The 18,204-nt window shown below is 44.8% G+C and overlaps 1 protein-coding gene across 10 annotated transcripts in view; it reads right to left on the bottom strand.

The window, feature by feature from the left end:
* Positions 1-18,204, bottom strand: part of CIT (citron rho-interacting serine/threonine kinase) — a 176,387-nt gene that overhangs the window by 95,671 nt on the left and 62,512 nt on the right. For all 10 annotated transcript variants that reach the window (XM_070475252.1, XM_070475253.1, XM_070475254.1 and 7 more), the window contains one exon: positions 12,348-12,531. In XM_070475252.1, the coding sequence (XP_070331353.1) occupies positions 12,348-12,531 (184 nt within the window). The remainder of the gene's footprint in view (positions 1-12,347; positions 12,532-18,204) is intronic.

Here is an 18,204-nt window from a genome sequence, read left to right as displayed (position 1 = left end):
TTTACATGATGGTTAGCATTTTTTAGTAATAAAGTATTTTTAAATTAAGGGATGTAGACTGTTTAGACATAATGCTATTGCACACTTAAAAGACTATGGTATACCATAACATAACTTTTTATATGCACTGGGAAACCAAAAAATTTGTGTGACTTGTTTTATTGCAATATTCACCTTACTGCAGGTAATACTGCCATATCTCCAAGGTATGCCTGAATTTTCTGACCACCGTATACAAGTGTCAAATAGATAGAAAGGATATATATACACACACACATATCCTTTATATATATATATAAGGGAGAATATAAAAGCCCTGTGATCCCATGAGAGTATGTGCAGACCAGTGGTTCTCAACTGGGCAATTCTGCCTCTAACAGAACACATGCCAATGTCTGGAGACTTTTTTGATTTTCATGACTAGGGATGGGAGTGCTATTAACATCAAGTGGGTAGAGGCCAGAGATGCTGCTCAACCATTCTACAACACACATGACAACCCCCCACAAAAAGAATTATCTGGCCCAACATGTCAATAGTGCCAAGCTGAAAAACTCTTCTGTGAAGGCTATCCAGTTAAGAAGTCACAATTCCTGTCCTCAAAGAAGTAGGAGTGTAGGAGAAAGAATTAATGCCACCACTTTTGTCATCAATAATAATGCCCACTTACTGAGCCCTATATCAGGCACTGTGTTTGGTTCTCTATGGGTGACCGAACTGATCCTCCCAGCAATCCCCTAAGGAGGGTATTGTTGGCATCCTGTGGCACCGAGGCCAAGGAGCAGCTAACCCTGTGGCCTCTACCTTCTCCTACTAAGCACATTCTGATGACGGGGGTGCAGACGAATGTCAGAAGAGCTGGGTGTTGGTTCAAAACTGGGTTCTACAAGTCATGGGAATCCCAACTCTGCTACCTGTTGGCTGGATGGCCTTGGACAAACCGAAGAAAACGGCCACAGAGACCCAGAGGAGTTGAAGTCAAAGAAGACAGGGAAATGGACCAGGCAAGGGAAGGTAACCTCTACCCATGACTAGCTTCGTGCAACGCTGGGAGGGTGACTCCAGGCCCAAGACAGCTTAGGTACCCAAGAACATCCATAAGCCAGCTCAGTACACAGCCACCTCCCAGAAATGGTTCATTTCACATACAAGAACAACTCTTTCTCCATCATTTGGTGGCTCGGGGGTGGGGGTGGGGTAATTAAACAGGAAACAATACAGATTTCAGAGGCCCAGGTTGGTTCATGCTCTGGGCTTGATGCTAATAAAAGAACATGCATCCTGCCCACACATTGCTTGCCTACTCCTCCTGGCCACATCTCTGATACACAGCCAGTTATCCCCATGGAGAGAAAAGGCACTTCTGAGCAGAGGGTGCATGCAGCCACCCACCCACACACAGCAGTGCTGTCTCCTTAAGCACGAAGCCAAGTTTGGGTTTTCCTTTTTATTCCAGCTTCTATTTTCTAGAAAAATTTACTCTGAAATCAACATCTCTTCCCAATATACACATCTGCTTTATAATTATAGAGACCCAAAGAGTACTAATAGAGGTAATGGTGTATGACACAGAGGGAAGGTTGGGCTTGGTCATTATTGCTGCAGCAGAGAGAATATTTTCTTAAGATGTGTTTGATGTGACCTAAAAATTGCTTTTACACATAACCTCAACATTTAAGGAAAATGACAAAATGCAGTTTTCTTGATGTCTATAAATAACTCCCATAATGCAAAAAAAATACATTTTTTCTTAATAAACTATCAAAAGAAAACTTCATATCAAAAAACACAATCTGTACTTTCAACCTAAAAAGAAGTATATGTGTTGAGTTCTCTCTAATCACTACAGTAATAATTAAGATCATGATTAAACACCAAACCATCCATTTATTTCCTTGGGAAGATGACCTCGAGTCTACAAGACTGCCTCCAAATCACAGATCACAAATCACAGATATCCTCGAGATAAACAAGAATGGATAGTGGAGGCTAAAACGAGGGAATCAAAATTAGCTCAGCCATGGGCTCTACCTTCATTGTGGCCAAAGGTACTAAAAATACATGTGAGCACAAGATGCAATATGGTGCAAAAAATAAAACACTCATCAGCATTCTGTTCCAAAAATGTATTGGCTTTTAAGATTGAGCATTCTGAAATTTATGAACTAACTTTATAAGCTCATTTTAAAATACACACTAGTGTCCATCATGAACACTTAGAAATACAACAGTCCCTGCCTCAACCCAATCCATGGTTTCAGTTACCCATGGTTGACTGTGGCCCAAAAATATTACGTGGAAAATTCTAGAACTAAACAGTTTATAAACTTTCAACTGAGCACTGAAATAAGCAGTGTGATTCAATCTCCCACCGCCCTGCTCTGTCCTGCCCAGGATGTGATTCATCCCTTTATCCAGTCAATCCACACTATATACTACCCTCTAGCTGACTCGGCTATGGGACCAACTGCCGAAACATCACACTGCTTGAGTGCAAGTAAACCTTATTATACTTAGTAATGGCCCCAAAGCCCAAGAGTAGTGATGCAGCCATTCTGATATTCTCTTACTGTGCCTAACTTATAAAGTAAACTTTATCATAGGTATGTATGTATATACAGGGGGAAAAGTATATAAATAGGGTGCAATATTATATGCTGTTTCAAGCACCCACTGGGGGTCTTGGAATGTATTCCCAGCAGATAAGGGGGAACTGCTACCCCCAAAATACCACTCTCCTAAAAAGCTGCTTCTGAATCTAGCCAGCTTTGGGGCTTACCAAACCCCCTGTGCCAACCCACATACACACACACATACACAGAGCAGTGGTCTCCAGCTGAATTACAGCATATGCTTTGGAATCATTTATTAAAATTTGTGGCATTAATAAAAGCATAGTTACATGATTTCTAATATGGTCCCCATCTCTAAGCCAGGGCCTAGCTCTGCAGGTTAATTTCCTGGCATGCTACCACCTCTTGCCTGGATGGCTGCAGTAATCTAACTCTTCTCCCTGAAGCCAACCCTGCTCATCTTCTTATCCACCAAATAGTGATCAGAGGACCCCTCTGCACAATGAGAACCAGACTCTCCACATACCAACTCAAAGTCCTGAAAAGGTTTCCTGCTCATCACAAATATAGCAAGATCCAAAATCAAAGACCCTGCCTATCTCTTCTCAGACCACATCTCCCACGCATGCTGAAGCTCTGACTACTCCAGCAAGCTTGCTGTTCACTGGACACCCACAAGCTTGTCCCGGCCTCGGGGACAAAAGTGCTGGTTCCCAGCCATTCCCCACCCAGGTTCAGATTTCTTCACAGCACTTCCCACCATCTGAAAACTTTCTTATCCATGAACTTACTTATCCTCTCTCTGTCTCTCTGCACAGAATGTTAGCTTTGTGAAGGCAGGGACCTTATCTGTCTTGCTCAGCCATGCCACAGGCTTAGAACTATGTATTTGAATGAACAAATAAACAAATGAATGACTGATGTGCCAAGCAATTCTGTGCCCTGGACAGTCTCAGTTTAAAGGTCTCAGTGGGACAAAAAAATCCAAAATAAAAAGTGCATCAGATCAACGCTAGCTTGGGAAAGCTCTCTGGTCCTTGCACGGGAGATGCTCAGCATTGGTTCTGGGACAACAACATCATGAGGATACATGCTCTGTCCCATCCAGGGGACGCTCTAGCACAGTGTTGGAGTGGGAGTGTGTGACCCCCAGGCTGGACACAGTGCACGTCCGTCTCCCCCAGCACCTAGTTCCAGACCCCAAAGGAAGTATGTCCTATCAGGAGCCTGGGGTGTGTTTTACAAAGGGTACAGGTTTAACGAATACATCACAGGCTCCATTCTGAGTAAAAACTTGGATAGAGATAACAGGACATCTGTCAGGCACCCCCATGGAGCCTGATTGTCTCAATGGGCAGAAACCAGCAAGATGTCTTTGTTAAGAGGAGCAAGGAAGAGAAGAGAATCCAAAGCACCCATGGGCCCATCTTCACCCCTAAATAACAACAGCAAACATGAAATGAACAGTCACTGTGCTCCTGGCACCAACACTATATGCTCTGAGTGACCCCACAACAAACCCAGCACACAGGCAAGAATAACCTCCACTTTCTACAGAAGGAAACTGAGGCTAAGAGGTTAAATGCCTTGTTCACACAGCTGGGGAGGGGGGGTGTTGCGCACAGAGCCTATATCCACCTGAGCCCAAAGCCTAGACTTGCAACAAGTGTGCAACGGTCTGTCCTGCAAAACAAAGAATGCTAGGCTTCCCTGGTGGCTCAATAGTAAAGAATACACCTGCCAATGCAGGTGACACAGGTTCCATCCTTGGTCCAGAAAGATCCCACATGCCTCAGAGCAACTAAGCCTGTGCTCCCCAACAAAAGAAGCAACAGCAATGAGAAGCCTAAGCACTACAACTACAGAGTAGACCGACTAGAGAAAAGCCCAGGCAGCAACAAAAACCAGTGCAGCCAAAATAAATAAATAAACAAACAATGCTTATATTAGCTCTAAAGTTAAAGCTGGAAGAGATGGCCATCCTCTGCCACACGCATGGCGAGTGAACTTAAGTAATCCAAGCTTCTTGGTCAGTTTCTTTCTCTGTAAAACTGGGTTACCGCTGGAATTAAATGAAAATGTTTGTCAAGCCCTTAGAAGAATGTCTGGTACAGTGAATTCTCGGTAAAGTCAGCTCTTTCACCTTTATTATTAGGCTAATCCATCGATCCCACACAATCTATCAGGACCAGGGTTGTTGGAAGCAGGGCGGTGTAGTGGTACAGCCTATGGGTCTCAGTCTCAGATCTGTAACTACCTACAAAATCTTGCTGAGCCTCGGTGTCCTCCTCTGTAGGATGGGAATAATAACAGCCACCTCACACAGTTACAGTGAAATAGTAAGGACTTAATGAAATACATGTGAAGAGCCATTCAGCACAGTTCTGGGTACACAACAGTTGACAGCTTCCATGAGCAGCTGTATAAACTGTGCAGAGGAATTGGCATAATCCTTGACCACTTTTAATTCCATTTGACAAATGTTCATTGAAGGCCTGCCAGAGGCAAGGTCCTATTTCATGCAAAGGGTAGAAGACATGGTCCCCATCCTCAATGAGGGCTGAGGAGCTTCGCCAAACATAGGGCACAAGAAGGGGTGAGTGAAAAGGCAGGCTGGGGTCATGGCACACCAGGCATGAATGCCAAGCTCGGGAGTGGTCATTAATTCTGTGCACATCGTGATGCTACAAGGTCTGAGTGGGAGAATGACATCATCCAACTTGTGCTTCGGGAGAATTCCACCCTCGGGAGAGGGTAGATTAGACCAGGGAAAACCAGAGGCAGATGAATCAGTCAGGAGGCTACTGCAATGGTCCAAGCAAAACTCAACGAGTGGTGGCAATGAGGACAGAAAAAAGGGCATAGATGTAAGAGGCACAACTTAGAAAACTTGGCGACGGAGGAGATGGGGGGGGGGGGGGCGGGGGATGAAAACCCGTTTAAGATGACTCAGTTTTCTTGCCTAGAAAGGTAGGAAAAAGTGGTAGTTCCTTAAATGAGACGAGGAAAACAAAACTGCTGCCAAGTGGCTTACTGAGTGAGCAAGTGAGTCTGTTGGTGACAGGGATGTTGAGATGCTAGTAGGACATCCTGGTGGTGGTGAACAGGGCACAATGGGAGGAAGTCCATGGGCAGGTGAGAGTTACAGACAAAGGACTGAATGAGATCATCCAGAACAGGCGAAGAAGACAATGAAGGTGGACTTTACGGGACAATGCAACATCTCAAGGCCTGAAACAGCCATGGAAGAGTGAGAAGGGCAGTGAAGTGGAAGGAAGGGAAAACCAAGTTCTCATAATGCGAAAGAGAAGAACGTTTCAGACACATCTGGCAACTAATGGCATCACGTGGGGAGGGGGCAGAAACCACTAAATTCAGTGATTTCCATAAAGTTGGAGAGGTTGGAAAAGAGGCATTGAGCATAGGCTATTCTTTCAGGAAGCCTGTCAGAGAAAGGAAGGTGAGAGAGGTCAGGAGACGCAAGACAAATAAAACAGAGAGAAGCAAGAGAAATTCACTTAGGAGAAGGGACAGTTGCCAAACTGGCACTGGGACTGGGAACATACAGCAACATTTAGTCAATTACTGTCTTCTTAAGGGATCCGAGGCAACCATGCAAATCAGCATGTGTAGGCCAGCAAAAAAATGCATTCGACACATCTTCTGGAGTCTAATCTTCGGTACTGGGCTGGGATCGTTTGGATTGGATTTCCTAAAGGTATCTTTAAGACAAATGAGAAGGCGGCAGAATGGTCCTGCCAGGCTTGCGAGGCAGGCACGCACAGTCTAAATAGAGAACAGAATAAGGCAAGAACAAGATGTGCTTGACTAAGAGAGAGAAGAAATTAAGCAAGAGGAGAAAACCCAACACAATAACATGGAAGCAAGGGTTAGGCACCTGGTTGAGGGGACAGAGGAGTGGAAACAGCACGGAGCACTCAAGGGCAGTGTCTATGGGGGGATGCTAGGGCGGGTCCTGTAACCGATTTGGGAGGTACAGATGATGCAACCCTTCACGAACCAGAGCAGATTCTGCTACTGTTCAAACAAATCGAAACACAGGTAAGGCTGTCCGCCATGGGGAGGCAGCAAGTGCGATGACAGAAAGGTCTGGGCTGGAGGTGGGAAGGAATAAAGTTTTTTAGTATTTTAGTAAAAAGTAAGTAGGACAGATTGGAGAGCCCGGGCTGTCTTCTGCTGGAATAAGTCTTCCCAAAATGGATAGCAGGAGGCAGTGAAATACAAAACGTAGATGTGAACAGGCATGGATCACACAGTCATCAACAAACTGAGAGCGGTGACCCTAAAAATGATTTGGATTGACTCTCCCACAATGCTTACTGAGCAGCTTGTCTGTGATCCATCCTAAGGGAGAGTGGAGGGCAAGGTCGAACCAGTACCCTGTCCTCACCAAGCTTACACTCAAGCAAATGAGAACTCTCAGGGAGAGAGTGTGTGTGCATGTACACACAGACACAAGCCAGGTGAGAGCCTCTAAATGAAGAGGCAGAAGTCATCAACATCCAAGAGCTATGCAGCCTACCTACTTGACAAACTCTCAGAAACGGAGAACAAAACCTAACCTTTCTACAGCCCATCAGTTCTCATCCCACCCTGTCCCACCCCCACTGTTCAGTCACCACCCATGACAGGCATCTGCTTCTGACAGGCATGGGAACCTGGGGACCCCATACCTATGTCCCTGTTTCTCATGTGCTGCATTTATTTGGCAGCCGAGCGCAGTGGCTAAGAGACCCTAGAGCCACCCTGCCTGGGTTCAAGTCTCAGCTGAGCCAGTGGGGGCTACATGACCTTCGGCGAGTTGCTCACTCTCTCTCCATGCCTCAGTTTCCTCACCTGTAAAATGGAAATGATGATGGTGCCTTCCTTGGGAGCTGTTGTATAGTTTAAGTGAGTTAGCCCATGCAAAGTGATTGGAGCAGAGCCTGGCACAAAGTCGGTACCCTGCAAGGACGGGTGACTCTTATCTCCCTGACCACCGGAAATTCTCTCCATGGGCCTCCCCACTCACCCAAATACACTGTCTTTTAAGAAGCTGAGGCAAATACTCTACCTTCCATTACTCTGCTTGTAAAGTCAATTTCAACACACCTATTTTCTGAGAGTTTATATTATCTTGTGCTCCAGGAAATCCAGGCTGAATAAGCCCCAGCCTTGCCTTTCAGATCACAGCCCATGTGAGGAAACAGACATTCCAACAAAGATCATCACTGGACTTTGGCAAAAACTGGGAATTGGCATTACCCGTTAAGTGGCTTCCACATTAAGACTTTTTGCCTTACTGTCCTAATACTCCTAAAGTACTTCAACATCCAGTAATATTCTCAGTCAAGGTGTTTGCCTTGTGTCCCATGAAGTATTCCACACATATATGCTCTGACTTGTTCAAATGGATGGGAAGGAACCCATTCTGGGGCTGGGCCTTCAAATTCTGGCCCCCACCACTCTACCCCAAAAGCCATCTTTAACCTGCAGGGATATGGGAGCTGCATATCAACTTGTGGTGGATCAGGGTGTTCAAGCATCTCTAGCAGAAAATTCCCAGGGCCTGGGAAGCTGGGTTTCTGGTCTGGCATGACTTTGGACTATGATATTTATTGCTTATTATTTATTATGATATTTATTGCTTCACATACACAATATACAGAAGGACATCTTTCATATAGAGACTAGTGTAGAAGTAATAAAAATAACTTAAGTGGACATTCAGTATGACTTATCCATGTGCCAGGGACTAGATTAAGTACTTTACCTATTTCATACCATCCTCCCAACAGCCCTAAGAGGCAGGTATCTCACTTTCAGTTGAAGAAAGTGACACGAAAGAGGCCCCAGTGGAGCAAGGCAGAGGCACCCCAAACTGGCCCTCTGAAAATCCAGAAAGGCACTGGTGGAAGCCATTTTTCACCCTTCCACAGTATTTGAATGGCTGGTTCCAAGAATAAATTTTCAGATCCACTCAAAAGGAAAGGAAAAAGCCCTGAATCAAAAGAGAAAGCCCCCATCCTAAAAATAGCCTATTCAGACACTGTCATCCCACGGATTCCAGTCTCATCTAGATCCCATCGGTCCTCTAAGATTTCCAACTTCTCCAAAAGCATAAAACCAGCATGTTCAAAAACTAACACAAAATGTAAAATCAACTGACTTTTTCCTTCTAGAGTTAATACTGAAGGTTTGCAGAAATGCATTGCTTCTAGGAAGAAGGAGAGGGACCTAAAAAAAAAAAAAACATAACCCATGCTGACAGAGGAGGGAGGAGAGCTGAGATCCATTATATTTTTAAACCCTTAACACACTGATTTCTATTACAATCCCTGCATTGTCAAATCCAAGCAAACAGAGGCTCAGAGGAACACTCAGGCATTCAGAGATTCAGGGTTTGGTTTGGGTTACTATTGGTTAAAAAGAAAAGATGCACCAGACACACACTTTCCAACATGAACTTTGCCATCATTCCACCCCCAGAGACAACCAGAACTAGTTTGTAGGATCTCTCTCACTCCCTCCAACTCAAGTGCAAGGAACGACCACTACAGCTCAGATTCAGAATGCTGAGATCAAGATTTTCAGTAAACCTCAGGGCTTCCCTGGTGGTCCAGTGGTTAAGAATCTGCCTTGCAATGCAAGATACACAGGTTCAATTCCTGGTCCAGGAAGATGCCACATGCCATGGAGCAACTAAGCCTGTGTGCCACAACTACTGAGCCAGCACTCCAGAGTCCACAAGCCACAACTACTGAAGCCTGAGTGCCGAGAGCCCATGCTCTGCAACCAGAGAAGACATCACAATGAGAAGCCCGCACACGACAATGAAGAACAGCCCCCATTCACCTCAACCAGAGAAAGCCCGAGTGCGGCAACAAAGACCCCACCACAGCCAAAAATAAATGAATAAATCTTAGGGGGAAAAAAAGATTCCTGTTAAACCTAAAATGATGCATTCAATGGCTGGCTTAAAAATAGTTTGGGGTCCCAAAAAAGGATCCTAAAAAGTGATGAGCAATCACAATAATTAAAATCATTCTGATTGCCAGAGTCTCTGTGAAAACTCTTTCATTCAGCTCCACCTCTGAACATTTCATTCAGTTTAGTGGCAAGAGATCTGGGGTCAATTCTTTCCAACGCAGTACAGCAGCATCTGCAATTTCCTCAGTGGTGTGAAGAGTGAGTAACAGCACAGGTAATCAATGTGTGTAAACAAAAACCTGTGATGCTGAAACAGGGAGGGGGAAGAGCAGAAAATCTCGGAGAAACCCCAGGTCTCTGGTGGCAATGGTGGCCTCTCCAGAAAAATGTCCCCCTCCCACCTCCAAATGAATTTTATAACGATTATAAGTTATCAAAACTGCAGGGGCTTCTAAGTAATGTCAGCATTGCATCTTTTCTGAATTTCTAATGATGATGATCCAATACATCCAGGGTCACCTGTGCCCAACAGGTGGGGTGAATTTCTAAAATGATGTTGTAGGTTTCACCCATAGTGTCCCAGGCTGAATAAATAAGTCCAACAGCAAGACCATATTATAAGATGAAAGGAAATCTTTCTGATTCCATTCCCAAATCACCATGGAAAGGGTACTGATCCATACCACCCACCCACCAACAGGAATACTTCAATTACATCGTCCAGATAAGTAATACATGGTTTTGTTTGCATGGACACTTTAATGAGGATCTTGTTGAGCATCTGTTACGGGCATGGACAGAAGCTCATTTTATGCTCTAGAGATGTATTTTGAACTATCAAAGGTGAAACAGCATTATCGTCAAATACAGTGAGCAATATAAACACAATCTGAGAGAAAGGATCATGAGTAAATTAAATCCACAAATATTTATCGAGTGCCTGGGCCTTAATACTGAGATGCCCCTGTCAGAGAGCTCCCTTAACCGAGCCTTCTGTGAGAAGCAAAAAGATGCAATTACAGTCTTTCTGAAAAATAGGCAATTAATCACACACTGCTTCAGATTAACTGCAACGCCTGAGAGCCCCCACATCATTTTGCCTTTGCCCCTGAAATCTCATTCCCTCAAGCCCTTCCCGGTTTTTCAGATCACTGGTTAGCACCCCAAGCAAGCTTTCTTCCTGATCTGCCTAGCCCACTGGTGACCAGAACTGGAACTCCCCACGCACCTCTGTCCAGTCCAACGGGTGACCTTCAGTGCGCTGTGTGTGTCAAGGTTAAGCTGCCCACTAACTATGCATCCTTTAACAGCAGGCCTCCAATTCTGCCCCGCTCTTCGATGCCAGTGCAAAACCTCCCAGCCCTGCTGGGCCGTTTCAAACCATCCGATGGCACATTCAACAGCTAGTGAGCTTTCTGCCTCTTCTCCCATGATCCAGATTGCTTCGGGGCTGCACAGCAAATTAGCCAGCAAGGTACAGCCACCACTACCAAAAACCCCGAGTTTTAATGCAAGCCCCCAGGGAGGGAGGAAAGAAGGGTCACCTCGGTCTCTTTCAACCCAAACAGCTCTTCAAATTCTACTGCAGCCCACAGTACTGCAGCCCCTACGTCTCATCAAGTGCCCAGTTACCCCCCAGATGTCTAAAATCTTTTCAGGAATGTTACTGTCAAAATAGCACCCATGGGGAGACACCATCCAAGAACCCACATGACATCCCTTCAAATCGATATTGGAGCTACAAGCAACAAATCGGGAATAAATGCTGCCAAGATAAAATCAAATTCTGTTTGTCTTCTAAGTGGGCAGCCACTGATCACCCAACATTACTCCAAGAGCCTCCAAGTGAAGGAGCTGGGGCTTCAGGGTGCATAACACAATCTGGTTCAAGACCTTCCAGGGGAACTCACACCCCTGAACACAAAATGTCATCGGATCATGAGAACGAAGCAAGACACTGAGCTCTGACATCCACAGAAGCTACTGCATTTCTGACAAATATCCAGGAGGCTGGAAGCCAGGGGACCCCCCCTCCCGCTGTCTCCAACTGCCAAGCGCTGGACTAACACATTTTTCATTAGCTTTTTCAAGAATGGAGAAAGATCAATCGTGTCAAGAGGCTGACAGTGATATTTATACTTCCATTTCCTAGTCTCCTGGTCTGTTCTCTCCCCGGTGAAGCCCAGTTTCTGTGAATCAATGACTCGGCTACATCACACGCCTGCCCGGTGGCTCACGGTAACGGGGCTCCCTCTGGCCACCAGTGCTTTGCCGGCTCAGCTGGCAGATCCTGGATCTTGCTGCAGACTTTGAGCCGAGCTGAGCGCCATCCCTCCGTCAGGGCTTTGGTACAGCCACTTGCAGCTCAGCTAACCCCATCAGGAAACCCTTATCTCATGAGAAACAGATTTTAGGATTCTTTCAACCCTGCCAAGATAGCAACCTCCATCTACCCACCTGAGAGACAGAGGGATACACAGATGGATAAACAGACAGCTCAGCTCAGCCCTGTACATTTCTCCCTTCACCGAAGATCTACACTGCTAGGTATCTCCCACTGCCTCCTCCCCTCTAAAGAAGACCAAAGACTGAAAAACTAACCCAAAGTACCCAATTGACAATTACGATGCTATGAACAGGAAGAGGTACCTTTAAACACAGGAAAATGAGAACACGAACAGTCTATCCCACCAAAGCCCAACCAGGTAAATTGCTCTTCAAATGCAGGCTGATTAACAGTTTTCCTCCACCACACTCCCCCCACCCTGCCGCCACCACCACCACCTTTGGGCTCTATGCCTTGTATCAATGCAGGTCCCTTAGAAAAGTCAAAATTTCACTTACTCAGATCTACCAAGAATTCCCAGTGCCTTGCTATACGAAAACCCCACAAACGGCAGTTCTTCGCCCGAGAAACCTGAGGGGTTCAGCTGGCACGGAGAGGATGAAACCCACGAATTCTTCTCTGGTTCATCAAAATTGGAGGTGTCATCATCAGACTTGAGGGTGGGAACGAAGGGGGGAGGAGCTGGTTAAAGAAAAAACAAGAAGAAGGGGGTGGGGGGGAGAGAAAAATTCAGATGGATTCAACACTGTTGCGGAGAAGAAAATCGTCTCACTCCTTCGGCGTTCCTGATGGCACTGCAGCGCCTGCTTTCAATCTCGCTCACACACAGGCAGACCCAGCCTCTGCTCCGCTTTACAGCAACAAGAGCTTAACCCCTTCCCTGCCAACATGGCCACCAACCCGCAGACGGGCTGCCTTTCCTGCCGGGGGAAACTGAAGGGTGAACTCAAACAGGTCACTTGGTAGAACAGAAAGAAAGCACTTCTTGGGGAACTCGTTGCTGATTATTTCCAGAAGGCTGCTACGGAGCGTCAGCTGGCTAGTGCTGGCATGCCAGATGAACCTAAACCTATTTATTTCCTCTTCCAGATAGATCTAAATCGTTCACACTTAGTGCTAATCACTGGGATAAGGTAGAGTTTCTACATTTCATGGATTAGCCAGAGTGAGAGGAAGGAGGGGCAGGAGAGAGGGTTTGAGAGGTATGTAACTCGTGTGAGGAGAGCACTGCAGTCTAGCCCATTCATATCCGGATGAGTATACTCACAGCTCTTATGGACCACTTTTTTTTTTTAAGTTCATTATCCCTCCTCCCCAACTCGATCATGCCCCATGAATCCACCGCAGTTTCATCAGCATAATGAAATGCCAGCCAAATAAAGTTCTTCCCGGTGATGTACAGCACCTCTGCGTGCTGACGGTGTGGATGGACAGCTGCGTCCTACCTCGTTAAGGCATGACTCCCAGCTAGGAACGTCCTACATCTTCTCCGCTTCCTGCGGACCTACTAAGCTCTCTCAGTCAGGGAGGTGGACACTGGTCCATCAGTCACCAGGAGGCTGCCCATTGTGGTGGGCTCCTGGGGGTGCAGCCGGCCAGAAGCGTTACCATGGCTGCAGGCTGAAGCGTCTGTGGTAGGCAGGCTGGGTGAGCAGGCGAGCTGGGCATCACATCCCCCGCAGTGCAGGCTTCATGCTCCCCGCTCTGTGCGTGCTCTGGCGGTAACCCCACCTGGCTGCCTGCGTGGCAGGGGCCAATGCTGATCTGAGTGACAGAGCAGCATGAGTCACGGCCAGAGCTCTCGAGAGCGCCCCCTAGGACAGTTGTCACAGCCCTTCCCTGGACCAGGCTTCTTTTTTAACTCCTTGTTTTCTAGATAAAGCTCAGTGCCAGATAGGAGCAGCAGTCTGTTTTCCACTTACAGACTCCAAAGAATCTGGCTGTTTCCAAAGTTCCCCAGTGACAACAACAACATCGGAAGCAGCAGGCACCATCGGGAAGGAGATGGAGTAGTGAAGGGATGTGGAGTGGGGAGGAGATGAAGACAGAATGAGGAGGTCTGGCAGCTCCCAGGAAATGCAAAAAGAACATTCTCAGAGCTTCAGGTGCACTGAGATGTGGTAGGAGACTGAAAACGTAACATGTGCACTTCCAGAAAATTATTTAACACCACCAAGCTCTTAGAGAATTTAAATCTTCCCTGTTAATGTCAGAACCTACTTGCTTAACACTTTGAAAATTAGGTGATGGAAAGAAAAATCATTGAATGCTTCAGCCTCCCTCCCATATGTACTTTCCATCAACATGGGCTCAAATCCAATTGGATTTCCATTACCCAATATCTTTTTTTCAAGGGAAAAAAAAAAACACATACAAAATACTTTTTAATGGAAATTATATTTCATGAGGACAAAAAAGTGTCCCATCCCAAAATAAGGAAACTCAGATAAAGACTGAGGAAATATATGCAGAGAGATTTGTAGATGATATTAATATGGAGGCATCATGGTTGGTGGCACACACTTTGACTCAGTCAGTTCAGTTGCTCAGTCGTGTCCGACTCTTTCAGACCCCATGAATCGTAGCACGCCCGGCCTCCCTGTCCATCACCAACTCCCGGAGTTTACTCAAACTCATGCCCATCGAGTCAGTGATGCCATCCAGCCATCTCATCCTCTGTCGTCCCCTTCTCCTCCTGCCCTCAATCCCTCCCAGCATCAGGGTCTTTTCCAATGAGTCAACTCTTCGCATGAGGTGGCCAAAGTATTGGAGTTTCAGCATACTTTGACTAAGTGGGTTCAAACCCCAGCTCTACCACTAACCAGCACTGTGACCTTGGGAAACAAAGTCCCTTAACCTCTCTGACCCTCAGTTTCAACATAGAGAAAACTCCCTCAAAGGGCTGCTAGGAGGTTTAAGGGAAAGAAATCTATATAAAGTGTTACTGGCACGGTTTTTTGTATGTAATAAACACTCCATACAGACTACCTGCTGTTATTATTGCCCACATGACACAGATATTTGTGACAGACCCCATGGTACAAGGCTAGTGGGAAATAGCAGAATCTGTGTTGAGTTTGCTTCTCTCTGCCCAAGGCATGGACACACTCACACATGTTTGTGTTCATCATTTCATCTCATTCTTAGCAGAAGTTTAATTCCCTTTCTACTATATACTAATTTATCTTTGAGAGACTGAAATAGAATTTCTGAGTGAGGAGTATGATTAATATAGGGGCAGGAGCCACCCTCTGTGAAACAATTACAACTGAGAAATTCTGTACTATGAAATAAGATCCCTCTTTAAACTCCATCAGGCTCAAGGCTAGTCTGTGTAGTTAAGATTAGATCAAGGGCCAGGGAAGCTTCAATATGAGGGAGAAGTCAACATGAAATACCCCTGCTGGTAACAGGTGAGAAATTCACAGGACAGATGAAAAACCAAGAACGTTAGCCTTTAGACAGGTAGTCGGTTGGCTAAAACGGGAAATGCTGAAAAGTGGGGCTTCTGGGAGCCACATTTGGACAGGGAAAAGTATCACAGCCTCAAGCCAAAGAGAAGTGGGAGAAATGGAAATTCTCAACACACCAGAAAATGATGGATGTTCACCCTTGCCCAGAGCCCTCTGGGGGGAAAGAAACAGTATGGCTATTAAAACCGTGGCCCCAGGGAGGGTTTCTGTATTTACAGTACCCTACATGGTGTGGGAACTGTAAGCCAAGAAATTATCACCAGTATTGGTCCACGATCCCTTAGGGTACTGGCAGATTACATGGAGAAATATTTGTAGGGCCACATTCACAACCCAGGACACAACCCAGAAGGCAAAATTCCTCCTCTCTCTCTTTCTTTCCCATACATACATACATACACACACACACACACATCCCCCACATACTCTCTCAACTAGAAATGAATCCACAATAAAAAAGTAAATATCAATAACTACACATAACAAGGAAAAAGAAACCACCCAAAATACCATGAAGGAGCATCAGAAGATACAAGAAATGGGAGAATTAACCCCCCAAAAACTGAAGATAAGAGAACAATCTAAAATGGACCACAAAATAAATTTTCATTCATTACCAAGATAAATAAGCAAAAATTCTAATAAAAGAACAAGATATGCTGAAGAAAAGACAAAGCACATTTGAAAAGAACCAAATGGAACTTCTAAAAATGAAAAATATGATTGCTGAATTTAAAGTTTAAAACTGTTAAACAGACACAGCTAAAGAGAAAATTAGTGAACTAGCAGTAGGACCTGAGGAAATCACAAGGAACCATGTTTCATAGGTGTGATCTGTAGACTGACAGCATCATCAGGGAGTTGGTTAGAAATAAAGAATCACAGGCCTTACACCATGACTCATGAATGAACACTTGCATTCTAACAAGAACCCCAAGTGATCTGCAAGAACACGACAGTTGGAAAAGTGCTCATATAAAATGCAATACACAGAGACAAAGAGACAGGAGGAAAAGAACGAAAAGGTTCAATGCACCTCTAATATGAGCATCAGAAAGAACAGAGAACTAGCTCAAAATCTGGATGACAGATTTTAAAAGACTGTGTAAGCTGGAGACTACCAAGTATATGACCACATCTATATCAGACTTCCCTGGTGGCTCAGTGGTAAAGAGTCCACCTGCAAAGCGGGAAACCTGGGTTTGATCCCTGGGTGGGGAAGAGCCCCTGGAGAAGAGAATGGCAACCCACTCCAGTATTCTTGCCTGGGGAATCCACATGGACAGAGGAGCCTGGCAAGCTGCAGTCCACGGAGTCGCAAAGAGTCGGACACGACTGAGCGACTAAGCACACACACATACTGGGGGGAGGGGCTAATTCTCCTCTTTCTTATACCTATTGGAAAAAGTCCCTTTTTTTGGATCCTCATACAAAATGATTTTGTTGCTTTATAAAGGTATTCATTGGTCAGTGAAATCACTGGATTTGCATCTACATTGATGGAAGTATACAATATACCTAAGACCACAGCACAGTGCCAGGCACTGAGCAGGTACACAATAAATACATGCTGAATAGATACATAATTAAACAATTAGAAAATAACTCTTGCAAAGAGAGCACCTGGCATAATACAGGCAGTGAAGAAGCTACTGCATGTTTGAGTTAAATGAAGAGGCTTTAAAAGTAGAGATTGTTCTGTCTGAAAAATATGTTAATGAGTGCTTATATTAATATTTCCTGACAGAGCAATCATCAATTCACCCCCACTGCCCATGCTCACTACATTCAATAGTGGCCAATAAGAGGTCCTATATTAAGATCTGTTTGTTGATAAAAGCCACTGAAACAACAGGATGAAGTTTTCCCTATGTATTTTTTAAATAGGTCAGCCTACGCTTGAGATCGCATCAGGGCACATTCTCTTTAGTGGCAGGGGCTACACAAGTACGTTCTGGAGGCCCCTCCCACTGCCACCCAGTTATAAGATGGCAGAACAAGGCTTTTAGAAACAAACAGCTATTTTAAGAACTGTAGTTAATCTCTCTCCTATAAATCCTCTTTTTAAAAACTTGACATTCATTAGAAGCTGGGGGCAGGGTGTATTGCCTTCAAAAACATTCACGAATTTAAAAAGAAAAGAAAAACAAGAAAACATAAATGGATTCATCCCCTTGACCCTACTTCTTTCTAACACATCCCACTGAGCTCCATTTATCCCGTTCAAACTTTTAACTTCCAGCATACCAAAATAAAACATTAATATTAAAAATGCAAAAGATTTTTCTCATTTCGGTTTAGTGTTGATCATCTGCTTTTCCCACTGGACACAAGCTCCATGAGGGGAAAGAAGACACTGTGTTCACCATTACATACCAACCACTAGAATAGTTACCTGTCTGTCCCAATTCAAGGTTTCATATCTATATTGTGAAAGTAATGAATGAATAAGAACCTTATATGTGGGATAATTTCTTAGACCTAATAGGCTATTTCATGCCATATGCCACTACAGGAAACTATAGAATACTCAATTTAGTCATGAAGAATTGGCACATTAAAAACAAAAACCTGAATTTAGATATAGCTCATGTAACTTCCATGACTTTTACTTATCACTATGGGTTAGACACTGGTGCTAAGTTGTGTGTGGCAAAGTTAGAAGAGGAATAACAGACAACGTAAATGTCAGGACAAAGGCACATAAATAAATATCATGTGATCAGAACTGGGCCTGGGACACAGTGGACATTCAATGATAGTAAATCAAAGACATTTTCAACTTCATTCTATCTAGCATGGTGTCACACATCCTAAAAAAAGTATCCAACTGATTAATTAGATGCTACATTTAAATCTGAAAGGAAGACTATCCCCAAAT

Source organism: Odocoileus virginianus, chromosome 12 (assembly GCF_023699985.2).
Source record: "Odocoileus virginianus isolate 20LAN1187 ecotype Illinois chromosome 12, Ovbor_1.2, whole genome shotgun sequence".
NCBI lineage: Eukaryota > Metazoa > Chordata > Mammalia > Artiodactyla > Cervidae > Odocoileus > Odocoileus virginianus.
The sequence above is the reverse complement of the archived record's forward strand: the minus strand, read 5'-3'. Positions and strand labels throughout refer to the sequence as shown.